The sequence below is a fragment of the Bos indicus genome, chromosome 8 (assembly GCF_029378745.1).
Source record: "Bos indicus isolate NIAB-ARS_2022 breed Sahiwal x Tharparkar chromosome 8, NIAB-ARS_B.indTharparkar_mat_pri_1.0, whole genome shotgun sequence".
Taxonomy (NCBI): Eukaryota; Metazoa; Chordata; class Mammalia; order Artiodactyla; family Bovidae; genus Bos; species Bos indicus.
Window position 1 is genome coordinate 84,454,398 of NC_091767.1, and position 13,719 is coordinate 84,468,116.

Genomic DNA, 13,719 nt, shown 5'->3' on the forward strand with positions numbered 1-13,719 from the left:
TCTCTACTGCTTGCTCCCAGGGCCCAGCCACCTGACAGCTGTGCATCTGCCCTCTGACCAGGTTGGCCCCAGGCTCATCGGCTCCTCTGGGAACACGTGTCCACCCACTGCCCACCTGCTGGTCTTGCTTCTTCAGGGATCTCATCACACGTGTGAATCACCTTTAGTAGCCTTCTTTACGGGACATTCAGACACTCAGAAGAGCAGAGAGCTGGCTCTGGGGCCCCAGCTCTGCAGTCCCCAGCACTTCTAATCTTGCTTCATCCATTTCCCTGTACCTTTTTCTGAGTTATTCACTTTAAAGCAAAGCTCAGATTAGATCATCTCACCCATAAGCACTCTTGTTTATCAATCACTCTGTGCTCATCTTTCAGCCCCACAGAAGACTACGGGGTCATCTGAATGTCTGTGGAGCTGCCCCAGGCTCAGAGTGGGGAGGGCAAGAGAAGTGATGGGGGAGGGGCCTTGGGAGCTCCTGGGGGCTTCATTCCCCTCCCCGGGCTCCAGTTGCTTGGAGGTTCTCAGGTATCCCACCTGGAAAGGCCCAGGTGAGGGCTTTGCTGACTTGAGATGAGGGAATGAGGCCAGCAAGGGTCAGAAAGGAGATGACAAGGGGGCTGAGAGTGAGGGCTCAGGCCCTAGTGGTCACAGGGTGGACTGAGGGAGCTGGGGGTCCCAGCCATGTGAGAGGCGGCTCCATGAGCCCCCAGAGACAGCACCTGGCCCTCACTGGTGTCTCTGCAGGGTCGAGGCTGGCTTGGCATCAGCCCCACTCTCCTTGATCCAGTACCGTGGGTATAGAAGGGAGCTAGTTGGGCATGTAAACTGCAGGAAATGTGGGAGTGCTGGAACTTTCCACGAGGGTCTGGTCAGGGGTCATCGAGCTGACTGCCCCGAGGACATGTATGTGGGGGTGATGTCTGGAGATGCCAACAAAGGCTTGGAGGGAGGGACAGAGGAGGGCTGTATAGGCCGGGGGCTCTGAGGGGCACAGTCCAGCACCCGGGCCTGGGTGGCAGGGAGGGTGGTTCTGGGAGCCACACGAGGAGAAGAATCAGCTTTATTGGTTACTTATATATAGAAAAGTGGGGGCTCAGATCCCCAAGGAGGGGCTACAGCCCTGCCCAATCACTGCTGGTGGAAGGTGTGAGGTCTGAGTCAGTGGCCACGGTGGGGGACCCACAGGGTCACTGATGGTCTATAGTCCTGGGTCAGGAAGTGCAGAGGTCACAGGTCACCCAGGGTGGGCAGCACACAAAGCCAGGACGCTGCTGCACTGGCAGAGGGCAGGCATCGCCTCGTCTCTCTGGAAATGTCCCAAGATGGGGGCCAGCTCCTTGACCCCCAAGCCTGCTGCATGTCCACGGCAGCGATGACCCTTGCTGAAGGCTCACCAGTTCTATCTTCTGGGCCTGGCTACTCCATGCTCCAGGAGGAGGAGCAGCTGAGGACGGGGCAGGCCCTGTGTGGCCAGAGTGGCCTGAGCATGTGTGGCTTATTTGGATGCAGTCCAGCGGGGCCAGCCTGGGCTCCGGTGGTTTAGAGGAATCCCGTGGACAGGAGGATGGGCCTCAAGGGCAAGGCGCCTCCTGCGTCTAGGCAGCTGTGGCCAGGCATGATCCAGGGGCACCTGCAGAGAAGGGAGAGGGGAGGCATGGAGTCACCAAGGCCGGAGGAGCCTCCAGCTCTGTTCTGGTGACCCTGCCTCAGCATGGTGTCTGCTAACCAGCCCATAAATGTCGGGGCCACTCTGACTCCAGAGTCAGCCCAATTCTGACCTGGGAGAACTACAGTGTCCCCCCGTGGGACACTGTCAGGGTTTAAAACCCTGGCCCAGCACGCTCGGACAGGGCACCCCTGAGAGCAGGGGCTGGTGGGTGGACATGTGCCATGGGGACCTTGAGGTCTCCTCACTAGGCTGATGCTTGGGGAGACTCAAGACTGTCTTGGGGGCACACAGCAGGTGATTAATAAGTGGCCCGGTTGTCATGCGATGAGTGAGGCAGCAGGCTGGCATCCAGAGGATTCCACGGGGGACAGATTGAACAGCAATCTGGGGCCAGCAGCTGGGCAGAGAATCTATGCCAGGTGGGGCCAATAGTGATGGCAGGGGCAAGTGGAAGCCAGATACTCACAACAGGGCCACACAAAGGCCCTGCTCCCAGCATCTTGCTTCGTCCGCTTGGTCAATCTGGAAGGTTTCCTCCTACGTCCCTGACACACAGGTGTTTGCTGTCTGTCTATGGCACCCGCCTCACCTCTGTGGCAGGCCTGAGGACTGCTGGGTCCAGGGCCCCGTGGACCTGTGTTGTGTGACCCTGGCCAGGACACATGCCAGACCTGCCAGCCTTCTGCATCTGCCCTCGTGACAATCCGGGTTGCCTGCCTCTGAGCCCCCACAACCTCCCTATAGGAGGGGCTTGTTGAGTGTGTTACGAGGCTCACGTGACTTCCTTGTGGCTTCTGCTCCCAAGTGGGGTCACCGTGGGCGGGCACTGGGTCTCTCTGAACAAGGACAGTGGGCTGAGTGTGGTGTAGGGGGGCACATGCCCAGGGGCACCCACCCTGCAAGGCCTGGGCAAGGACAGATGCAGTCACAGGTGGTCTGCACAAAAGACCCTGAGTTTCCCACGCTGAGTCAGCAGCCCCGTGGGGTCAGCGGGTGGGTTCGTGAAGGAACAGACCCTTGACGGCCCTGCCAGCTCACCTGAGCCCCTACTGCCGGGGTGCCATGTCCATGGTGGGCTTCTGGACACCAAAGGCAGTAATGAAGATGTTGACCACGACGATGATGAAGACCAGACCAGTGGCCAGGTTGTTGAGGAAGTCCAGCTTGGCATGCTTGGCAGGGTTGTTGAGGTCATACCTAACTGTGAGAGGGAGCAGGCACTGCTCAGGGCTGGGAGATATCATGGGGCCCTCTTCTGCCCCCCCCCCCCCCCCCCAGAGAGAGATATGCCTGCTTTAAAACACTGCCAAAAATGGGGCCTGGCCCAGGCAGTCTGCTATCTCTGGCCTGACTGCTGCAGCCCCGCTTGCTCTGTGAGGAGAAACTCAGAGGGGCCTGGCGCCTCATCACAAAGTGGAAGGTGGGAGGCCCGAGGCCCAGGCTTGCATTCTAAGGCACAAGGTACTGCACACACACAGGCAAGCACCATTCTGAGCACTGGCACGTGATAAGCCATTCCCACACGTACCCAAGGCTGTCCTTACGCCCACTTTCTAGGCAAGGAAACAGGCCCACAAGGTCACGTAGCCTGCCTGAGGTCATGCAGCCAGGTGGAGGGGAGCCCAAACACGTGCTGCTTCTATACCTGACCCTCACCTGGGGGGCAGGACCATCACCTGGTCCCTATAGCCCACCTAAGGACTAGTGGGTACATAGTAGGCACCCAATACACGTCAACTCTTTGTATGGTTATGATGTTTTCCTGTGTCCTCAGCTTGGGTGAGTGGAAGGATAGAGACATGAGGGGCCCTCTGGGGGCCACAGTGGGAGCTGTTAATCCATTTTGGACCATCTGGCCTAGCGAGGTGGGCTGGGGCTCCTGTGCAGCTCGTGAGGGCTTGCAAAATGTGTGACCCATCCCAGAATGTGTGCAGGCAGAATCAGCTGGCTGTAGGGTAGGGGAACCCCAGGGCCCTCCCGCTGCTGCAGCCCCCTGCCCAGGCACGCACCAAGGAAGATGAGCAGCACGCCCACAGCAATCTGCAGCGCGAGGGAGATGGAGATGAGGACCACCAGGGGGATGAAGAAGGCGAAGCCAGGGCCCTGCTCAATGACAGCCTTCAGCTGGGAGGCGTTGGCCATCAGCAGTGCGATGTCCAGCATGCTCTCAGCTGCGCTCTTCTTGTTGGCATAATGGTTCATGTTGATGGGCTGGTTCCTGCCCCAGCGGCTAGGCTGCAGGGAGTGGGGTGGTCAGGCCAGGCTCTGCAGCAGGGGACTGTGGGCCCGGGCCCACCCTGGTGTCCCCTACTTTGAGCCTGGTCTCCTTCCTAGGTACTGGCAAGAAGGTGGGAGTAGATCGGGTCAGCAGATGAGGCTTGAAAGGGATGTGCTGATTAACAGAACAATAGGCCCAGAGAAGAGACTGTACAGCCCTGCAAGACCCACCCTAGGAATCAAGTCCTGGAAGAGAAAGGAAACAAAACACAACCTCAGCGCACACTCTGGTTTTAGACGGGAAAATGCTGCCAACCATCTGCCTGCCATGGGTGGGGCCGTCTGGCAGCCTCCCCTGCGTGCCCCTGCCTGCCCTTCCCTTCAGGAGGTGACTGGTGCCAGGGAGGTGACGTGACAGCAGCTGGATCCCAGATTTCCACACACTTGCCCACATGTGAAATAAGACTTCCTGGGATGGCTGATCCACCCAGGCCATCTCCCAGCTGTGCGGGCACACAGCAGGTGCTCAAGAGATGCCTCAGTATTCTAATCTACAGCTAAACTTAGCCTCTTCCTTACTTTTTTATTAAAAACAATTTTAAACCACTTTACTGAGTGAGATGTGACTGACACACAAAAAGCTGTACATAATAGACATGAACAACCTGAGGAGTGTGGAGCTAAGTGTGCACCGTTACACCATCACCACACCCAGGCCACCACACATCTACGCCTCCAGAGTCTCCTCCTGATCCGTCATTACGTGATAATGACGTGATAAGCACGAGGTCACCCTTAGAGTGCCCTACTGGTCATGACGCTCTAGAGCTTATCCTGCCTTCCTGTTTGTGTTGATAAACTGCGAACACAAGCTCGGCTACTTCCTCCCTCACTTCTGCCTGAGAACATCCCCAGTCCTCAAGGCCAGTCCCTGTCACTCCCGAGCACCCTCTGTGCCTCAAGGCCCCACCCAGAGCCGACTGTCTCTGCAGGCTAGGTTCTCTGCAGGGGCAGGAGCAGGGAGGGGAGTTAGGCAGAAGGCTGGCCTCAGAAACTGGAGTCCAGGCCACCTCTCCCGAGAGAGACTGGAGTTTGCCTCTCGGGATGGCTGTTTCACTTGAAGGCAACTCAAAGCCACCTGGCATCCTCTTGGTAGCCAGCCCATCCGCCCTCTTCAAGCTGCCCCTGGCCAGGCCCCTCCCCATCCTCCCAGAACTAACCTGTACCCCTCAGCCCTGGCCACTTGTCCACAGGCCTTCCTGAGCCTAGGCCTCCTGGGGCCATTTGGGAGAGCTTATTTCTAGACTCATGAAAGATGCAGGGATGGGAGGTGGGGGTTCTGGGGAGGGCAAACTTCTACTTTCTGCAGTTGGAGAAAGCATGGAGATTATAGAACTATACAATGGAAATTACAGAATCACAGAAATACAGAAGTTTTACAGAAGTAAAACTACTTTTACATTATATCTTCTATTTTAAATTGGAGTATAACTGCTTTACAATGTTGTGTTAGCTTCTGCTGTTCAACAAAGTGAACAGCTGTGTGTATACATACATTCCCTCCCTCTTGAACCTTCCTCCCAACCTCCCCACCCACCCCTCTAGGTCATCACTACATTATATCTTTTAAAGTTTAAATCTCATCTAGAATAACAGGCTCAGGAGGGCGAGCATGGGACTCCCGTGTCCTGTGTTCCCTCACTGTCCGTTGTTCTTAAGCAGCAAATCCTCTTGGTTTAAAATTCTAGACCAAGAGCTCGCTGGGAAAGCCTTTGTCCAACCCAGTGCCCTGGCCCTGCTCTCCAGGAAATTCCATGTGCAGCCTCTTTCTTTCTTTAAGTGGGGTCTCTCCTTTGACTCTCCATGCCAGGCCTACAACTGCACTCACAGCTGGGTGGGCCACCCCCCTCGCCCAAGAATACCCAGGGCACACCACTCCTCCCCAGGGTCTGTGCCCTGCCTCAAAAGCACCCACGCTGTCTCCCAGCTCTGCTCTTGCAAAGTGGCCCAGCTGCCCATGCTCCATCATGTATGTGCTCCACTGGGTGCAGGCATCCTGGAGGCCCTGGCCTGCTGGCCATGTGCCCCTAAGTTTCATAAACCAGAAACACCAAAATGTCTTCCTTGAGGCCACCCCAGTGCTCATCCCAATCCCCAATCCCAGAGAAAAAGCCAGGCGCAGGTCTTCCAAGGAGCTTCCACCTTCTGGGGGGCAGGGGAGCTATACACACACAAATGCACACATTCATGAGCACATACACACATACACGCCATACACCCGCATCTATACACACATACACAGAAGCACAATGCATATACGCGTGTAAGCATACACTAACATGTATACATGGTACACATGCACACACACACGTGGATACATGTACACATACGTGTACATACATACATACAATATACATGTGTGTGTTCATTAACAAACACACACACAGCTAACTGTGGAGGCTTCTGGGCAGGAGGGAGAATTCCTCTTTTACTTTGAACTCTCTTGAGCTGTATAAATATTTCACGCCTATGCAACCACACACACATTCAAATACACAATGCCAGCAGCAGCAGCAGTGCCCCCAGCACAGGGAGCCTGTGCCCCCCTGTCCTCCACCTTGGGGGCCCAGGGCAAAACCCGTCACCCTTCAGTTGGGTGCTTTCCTCCAGGGAGTCCTTGTCTTCACGGGGAAGTAAACTGAGGGGGTAAATTGAGTCTGTACGGGAAGGAAACTTGTCCAAAGTCAATAGGAAGTGAGGGCTGCACTGGGATTTGAACCCAGGTGCCAGGGCTCAGAAGCTTTGAAAGCTGACACCACAGTCTCCTCCGGCCCTGCAGAGCAGGGCTGAGGTCAGGGTCACTTGTGAGGCTGAGTGCTTGGAAGTCCCCAGCCCCCTCTGCAGTTGAGCGCCCTAGGTGTGCAACAGGGCCATGGAGCAAACATCCCAGGAGGTTCTGGGGGATCTGGTCACTGTCTCAGGGCCCCTGGTAGCAAGCAAGGGCCTCAGCCCATATGTCCCTTCTGACCAGGATATTTCCTGCCCACAGAGCCATCTGCTTCCTATTCAACCCATGCAGTGATAAGGAGCACTGGCCAGAGGCTGCAGGCCACACGGCTGGTGGGGAGGGGGCTCTGGTCAAGCCCTAGCTGACTACAGGCTTGCAGTGTAGCCTCGACAACATGTTCCCTTCACCGGGCTTCAGTTTTCCCATCTGTACACCCCAGGCCACAGTCTGGGAAGTTCTACCACCCACCAAGTAGACTAACAGGGAGAAAGAGCACTGTTCTCCCATTCTACAGAGTGGAAGACTAAGGGTCAAGGGGGCTTACTCAGGGCCACCGTGAGGGAGAGGCAGATCAGAATTTGAACCCAGCTTGTCCACCTTGAAGCTAAGGGCCACCCAGGACATGGCACAGCCTCATGTCCACACTGGGGAGGAGGTCAGGAAGCTTTATGTGTAGGGCCTTGGGTTGGGGGTGGATTTCAGGGTTGATTCATTTCCCTCGTGCCTGACCTTGGTACCCCAGGCCTTCTGGGGAGGGGCTTTGAGCTGTGGGGAGAGCTCTGGGCCCGAGAGGTGACCACTGTTCAGGTGAATCCCAGGGAAGGCACTATCCTGAGGAGGTCACCCAAGTTGGGGGGAAGTCAGAGCCCATCTTGCACAGGTGTGGAGCTTCACCTCCCCACCCAGCTGCCAGGAGCCATGCTTGGGACCCTCCCACTGAGACCTCTGCCAATGACTTGGGCAGTGCAGGGATCAAACACCCAGTTTAATGTGTCCCTGGGGCCAAAAGGAATTCACTGAAACCCAGCGGCATCTCAGAAGCTGAGTAAGCTCAGGGCTGCCATTTGTTTTTCTTTTCTCTAAAAGCCAGGAAGAAGCCTGTAGAGAAGGAGCTGGTTTTGGCAGGGATGCCCACAAGGCTGGCTCCTTGAGCCTACTTTCTGTGGACAATGTGCGTCATCCCAGTCATTTGTACACAGGCAGCTCGCAGGGACCCAGGCCACCCGGCCCAGGGTCACACTGCACTGAGCAACCTCAGCTTGGACAGGGAGGCAAATTGGAACAGAAGCGAGATTCAAAACAGGTCTGAGGTACTCAGAGTACCCAGTTTCAACACAGCGCATCCTCCAGTTCACCCTGGGCTTGGAGAGGCTGCCCATGGCCTCCAGTTGGGCCCACGAGGTCTGGCTCATCCTCAGCCTCTTGCCGGTAAACCCTCTGCTTCCTTGGGAGATGAGGGCAGGCCAGGGCCATGGCCGACTGAATCTCTGCAGGACCTCAAGGTTTGGGTTATGGACTTCCTCCAATCCTGCCTGCCCACAATTCTGCCACTGACTCCAAATCCCAGGTACAAGCATGGAACAAGATGCCTATGTGGGAATTCCCACCCCCCTTCCCAGAGCCCAGTTTCACATCTAAAGAATGAACGACCAAGGCCCTCATAGACCCAAAATTTATGAGGCTCATCAGCTGCTCTGGGAAGAGGTGGGATGTGGATGTGAGCCTTCCCTTTATCATCTCCACATCCTGCCACACCACAGACCAGCAGAGTGACTGGTCTGTGCTCAGTTTCCTCAGCTATAAAATGGGCAGGCGGGCACATGATGGGGAGTGAATGAAGCGCTCAGAAGCCTAGTGGCTGGTTAGAGCACAGCTGGGGCAGGGCAGGACTGATTGATCCTCTTCCTCGCCACCCAGCCTCATGGCTTTGAAAGGCTGCCTCCCAAATGAACTGTAACAACTTGTAATTAAGTCTATTGTGAAAGTCCCTAACAAGGAAGAGCGAGGACTAGCCCCGGAAACTGCATGAGCTGAGTGAAGCCCAGCTCCAGATGCTGGCCATTGCAGCCACTCCTGCATAGGGCCCCTCCCCTTGGGCTCAGTGGGCAACAGTGGATGTGGGGGTTCTGGAGTCCTCACTTCTGGGCTGGGACCTGAGAACCGACCAGGTAGGATCTGCTGAGGCCCAGTAGGATCTGTCTGATCCATCGGTGTGGGGCATAAGCTGCTACTGTGCCCACTGCCTGGGCTCAGCGTGAAGGCACCCACCCCAGGTCACACTAGCTCACTCTTGCACTGTCCCCACACCATCTGTGCCCAGTCAGCCTTGGAAGGTCTCTTGCTCCATGTCTGAGTTCCTGGCGGGAAGTTTCCCAGGGTAGGGGTGGGAGGTCCTCGCAGCAGCTGAGCGGGGTTGGGCAGTCCTGCTTCCTGTGGGCTCACCACTGACCAGAAGTAACTGTGCGGCCACGTCAGAGTTGCCTTTTGGAACATGGCCAAGACCCCGCCAGCCTCAGGATCTGCCAGGAGAGCAGAAATGAGAAAAAGAGCAAACGTGGAACTTCCCTGGTGATCCCGTGATTAAGACTCCACAATTCCAAGGCAGGGGGCACAGGCTCAATCCCTGATCGGGGAACTGAAATTCCACATACCAGCTCAGCAAGGCCAAAAAAAGAGTTTAAGAGAAAAAGAGCAAACCTCTCCCAGCAGCGGAGGCTATGCAAGCAATCCTCCCTCCCAGGACTTGGTTTCCAAGCCCAAATGTTGCCCTGTGAGCCTCACTGCACCCTGTTCTGCCAGAGCCCTGCTGTGTCCTCGGCTGGCTATAGCCCCAGAGTCTGCAGTGTCCAAGGCAGCTGCCCCCTCAGATAAACCCTGGGCATGGCCACATTTATTTTCACAATATAACTAACGCTTCTTATTTCTTCTGCTGCCATCCAAAAGTGAGTTAATTGACTAAAGACACCAACTCACTCCAGCAGGGGCCCTAAGCTGACTGGCCTTGCATGGAGGCCACAGGGGTAGGCAGCACGTGGAGGGGGACATCTGTGGAGTGGACATCTGTGGAGTTCCCTCACTGCCCTGGCCTGACAGATCATCTGCCCTTGGATTATACATACAACTCTCCTCTGAGCCCAGTCACCCTGGGAGGTGAGTGATTCTTCACCACTCTACAGAAGAGGAAATTGAGGTTCACAGAGAGAGTCCGTACTTGCCCAAGGCCATGCAGCAGGGCATCTTGAGACCGATGGGGCTCTGGGCTTGGGCTCCCAGTCAGTCCTCCCGCAGCTAGGGGCACATTGAGGACATCGAGGTGACTCAGCCCACACATCCTGCTGTCTGGGGGCTCTTGCTCAAGTGGGGACATTTATGAAGATCCTGGGATTTTCCCCTCCTCCCAGCAAGCCTTTCTACCCCTCCTCAAGCAGGACCTTGGGACTCAGATTCAGGCAGGGGCCACTGGGAGGGAATGCTGTGGAAGAGCCAGGTGAGGTGCAGGGGGAGGGCCGTGCCTATGATGGGGTAAGGGGAGAGCGGATTGTGCCTGGGAGAAGGTGCTGCCCTTCCTAAACCCTGCCGGGATGTCATCTTTGAAAGAGGATCTAGTTTGGCAGGCAGGAATGTTAATACTATGCGTCCAGTTCACCCCAGCACTTCACACACATTAGCCCATTTAGTCCTCACCACAAGCCTCTGAGGGCTTCCCTGGTGGCTCAGACAGTAAAGGATCTGCCTGCAGTGCAAGAGATGTGGGTTCACTCCTTGGGTTGGGAAGATCCCCTGGAGAAGGGAATGGTCACCCACTCCAGTATTCTTGCCTGGAGAATCCCATGGACAGAGGAGCCTGGCGGGCTACAGTCCAAGGGTTCGCAAAGAGTCAGACACAACTGAGTGACTAACACTTTTACTTTCTTTCATAACCCTCTGTTGGAGGTGCTGCTCTCACCCCATTTCACAAATAAGACACTGAGACACAGAGTGATGTGCCTAAGAGCACAGTGAGGCAGGTCCTGAGGGTGGGAAGCAGAAGGCAGAGGCTGGAGAGAGAGCAGTGTTGGGTGGGACTGGACCCCAGGCTGGATGAGCAGAGCAGCCATCAGTCCTGACATTCTCTCCCAGAGCCTCCCTGCCTGTGACTGGAGCCCCCTGGAATAATGTGTCCACTCTCACATGAGCGTCCAGAGCCTCCACGGCCCCTCTGCAGCTGGCAAGGTCTGACCTCCTATACTCAGCCCCGATGTACTTGGTGGTCCAGCCCCTGGGCCCTTCTGTCACTGTTCTTCCTCCTGGGATGCCCTTCCACACATACTCACACCCCAGGGCTCAGTGCCAAGGTCCCCACTGGTCAGGAAGTCTTCCCACCCGCCTGTGTGTCCAGCACTCTGGCCATGGCTTCTCCGTTAGGACTGGTCTCGGCTCTCAGATAGAGTGGAACAGGGCTGTAGCACCCGCAACTGGTCTCAAAGCCAATGGCGGTGACCCCTGAGCACAGGGATCCCTGCCTGCTGAGGGACTGCTCCCCAGGCCAGGGCCTTGCTTGCCCCACATGTTTGCCCTCCACCCCCTAAATATGGCCTCTTACTACAGCATCACCTAGGACTGGTCACCCACATCTGAGCAGGGTCAGTCTCGGCCTTAGTCTGGTGTACATGGCTGAGAGGCCACTGTCCCTGCCCCCATCCCCAGGGGTCAGAAACTAAAAGAAAGTCCAATGTCAACAAGTTACCAAAGGGTGGTGCTCAGGTCTGCGCCACAAACAGAGGCCCTGGGGAAGTGCGTCCTGGGCAAGGCCGGTTACAAACCGCTACTGTGGCCCTGCTCCAACAGTGGGACAGGACCCCAGGGTGCCAGGGTACTGGATCTAAATGGGACCACTGCCAGGGCCTGCCCCCATGCTCACAGCGCTCCAAGGCCAGCAGGGCCGGCTGAAGCGCAAGAACCCGCGGGTGGAGAGAGGGGAGGAGGCCACAGCGGCCCCAGGTTCCCCATCAGGGCATGCACAAGACTGTGCGGTCGCTGTGGACACCGTAAGTGACGTAACTGTCTGCCCGCTGCTGGCCTGGAGCCCAGAGGCCGGGATCCGTTCGGTGCCTAGTCCCAGCGGGCAGCGAACCGGAGCAGAGGCAGAGCTGGAGCGCTGTGTGAGAGCCAAGAAGGCAGGGGCCGCGGAAAGCGGAGTGAAGGTGGCGCCCAGGCCCCACGGCTGCGCAGCTCCGTGTGGGCGCTACCTGCCCCGGGCCACGTACGGCAGCCTGCCAACCGCCCGCGCCCCAGCCCAACTTTCCAGAGTGGCTTGAGCCCCGGATCATCCCTGGGCTCCCCGCGACCACGCTGGCAAGGGGGCGGGACGCAGGGGGCATGGCGACCACCCCGACCCTCACTGCGGACGCGGCGCGCAGCGGGTCGGCGCCCGTAGGTGCCTGGGAGTCTTGGGAGCAGGGCTCAGAGAGGGCGGGCGTCGGACAAGGTTGCACAGCGGCACGGATGGAGGGGGTGCTTACCGAGGCGCCCGGGGATCCGGGCGAGCTCGGGCGCAGGTCGCCGTTGAGCTCGTACTCTTCGGGGCGCGAGTCCATGGTGAGGCACTGGGTCAGCTTTGCTCCGGGTCTCAGCGTGGCCCGCGCCCCAGCCGCGCACACAGACCCGGCTGCGGGTCCGCCCACGGCCCGCCTTCCTCCCGCCCGGCGCACGCAGCCGCACTCAGACTCCGCCCCCAATCCCCTGGCGGAGGCTGCGGGGCGGGGCTTAGGCCACCCCGGGCCTGCCCCGCGTGGACCTCTATGGCAGGGGGAACCAGCGCTGAATTTCACTTCTGTTAGGTCCCCGATCTCTAGTGTTCGTGGTAACGCACGTCGCCTTCTGCGTTCCTGTCGTGGACACTTTTAATCCATAAAACGAGGGCAAGAACCGGCCTTTCCCAGGCCGCTTCGCTAACCGCCATGAAGGCTAGCGGGTACTGCCGCGGGTGTGGTTTTGTGTTTCCCCGGATGACACTCACCCGCGGGGCCCCAGTGCAGCTCTCGCCAACACATCGCTCGCCCCGCACACGAAACCTGCGAGTCGCCTGGGTCTCACACCCTCTGAACTTTGGCCTTCTCTAGGAAAAGGGGACATGAAGGCCTCCCACCCACTCAGGAGGGACCAGACAGCAGGTCACCGCAGCTTGGGCCCTCTTTGTGCCTGCCGCCCTTCATGGAGCAGCCTCTGTGTCTTCAGGCAGGGCCCCTTGTTTGGGGTGGCACCTTGTCTGTGCCAGTGCCAGCCACTAGGGGTGGCAAAAGCATGTTGGTTCCTCCAGCCCTTGACTCTTTCAGCACTTGTTTCCCGGGACGCAGGCCTCTCCCAGAAGCCAGGCGGGTGCAGAGGCCAAACATTATCTCCCCAGCCTGGTAGGCGAAGGTCTGGGTCTCTGTGTTCTGCCCTGACCCTGACCTGGCTCCCAGGACCAACAGCTTTTTACTCCTCCCAGTTGCGCTGCCCACCTCCACCCCCATTCCCGCCCCACCTTCTGCCTTCTCTCATAGTGTCTGCTAAATTCTGTTAGCACAAGGCATTTGACCAAGGCCATGTGGGCGTGACCTTACCCCTCCTGTTAAACCAGAGATCAGAGAGAGTAAGCAGCAGTGCCCAAGGTCGGGAGATAGTTACATTGGCCTTATGAGATGGCTGGATGGCATCACTGACTCGATGGACGTGAGTCTGAGTGAACTCCGGGAGTTGGTGATGGACAGGGAGGCCTGGCGTGCTGCGATTCATGGGGTCGCAAAGAGTCGGACACAACTGAGCGACTGAACTGAACTAAACTGAACTGAGAGCTCATTTATTCATCCTGTAACTAGAGTGCCTGCTTTATGCTAGGCCCTGTTCTGGGTGCTGTGGCCTGGAAAGGGTTATGGGGCAGATGGGGGGTGATATGGGATAGCCTTGTGAAGCACGGGTTACTCTCTCACTTGACATGGGAGGAAACTGAGGCATAGCTGGGAAGAGACCTAGGAGGGCCATGCTCAGAACTGGGGGGATTGCGTGGATCTGTAAGTAGTGGACT

The 13,719-nt window shown here is 57.4% G+C and overlaps 1 protein-coding gene across 2 annotated transcripts; it reads right to left on the reverse strand.

The window, feature by feature from the left end:
• Window positions 1–1,042: 1,042 nt before the first annotated feature.
• Window positions 1,043–12,353, reverse strand: NINJ1 (ninjurin 1). Of its 2 annotated transcripts, none has more exons than XM_070795141.1 (4): window positions 12,176–12,353; window positions 3,679–3,904; window positions 2,708–2,866; window positions 1,043–1,630 (listed from the first exon to the last, which is right to left on the reverse strand). In XM_070795141.1, the coding sequence occupies exons 1-4, from the start codon at window positions 12,248–12,250 to the stop codon at window positions 1,596–1,598; spliced, it is 495 nt and encodes a 164-aa protein (XP_070651242.1). In that variant the 5' UTR covers window positions 12,251–12,353; the 3' UTR covers window positions 1,043–1,595. The 2 variants fall into 2 exon arrangements, with proteins under 2 accessions (XP_070651242.1, XP_019822149.1); XM_019966590.2 differs by having other exon boundaries at window positions 2,708–2,870; window positions 12,176–12,347.
• Window positions 12,354–13,719: the final 1,366 nt, after the last annotated feature.

What these genes read in the sequence shown, in the direction of transcription:
- NINJ1 (XM_070795141.1), bottom strand. Translation starts at nt 12,250, where the DNA reads ATGGACTCGCGCCCCGAAGAGTACGAGCTCAACGGCGACCTGCGCCCG. An exon ending in CCGGATCCCCGGGCGCCTCG is followed by an intron (nt 3,905 to 12,175) that starts GTAAGCACCCCC and finishes CACTCCCTGCAG; the next exon opens with CCTAGCCGCTGGGGCAGGAA. An exon ending in CCCCGGCAGTAGGGGCTCAG is followed by an intron (nt 1,631 to 2,707) that starts GTGAGCTGGCAG and finishes CCTTCTCTGCAG; the next exon opens with GTGCCCCTGGATCATGCCTG.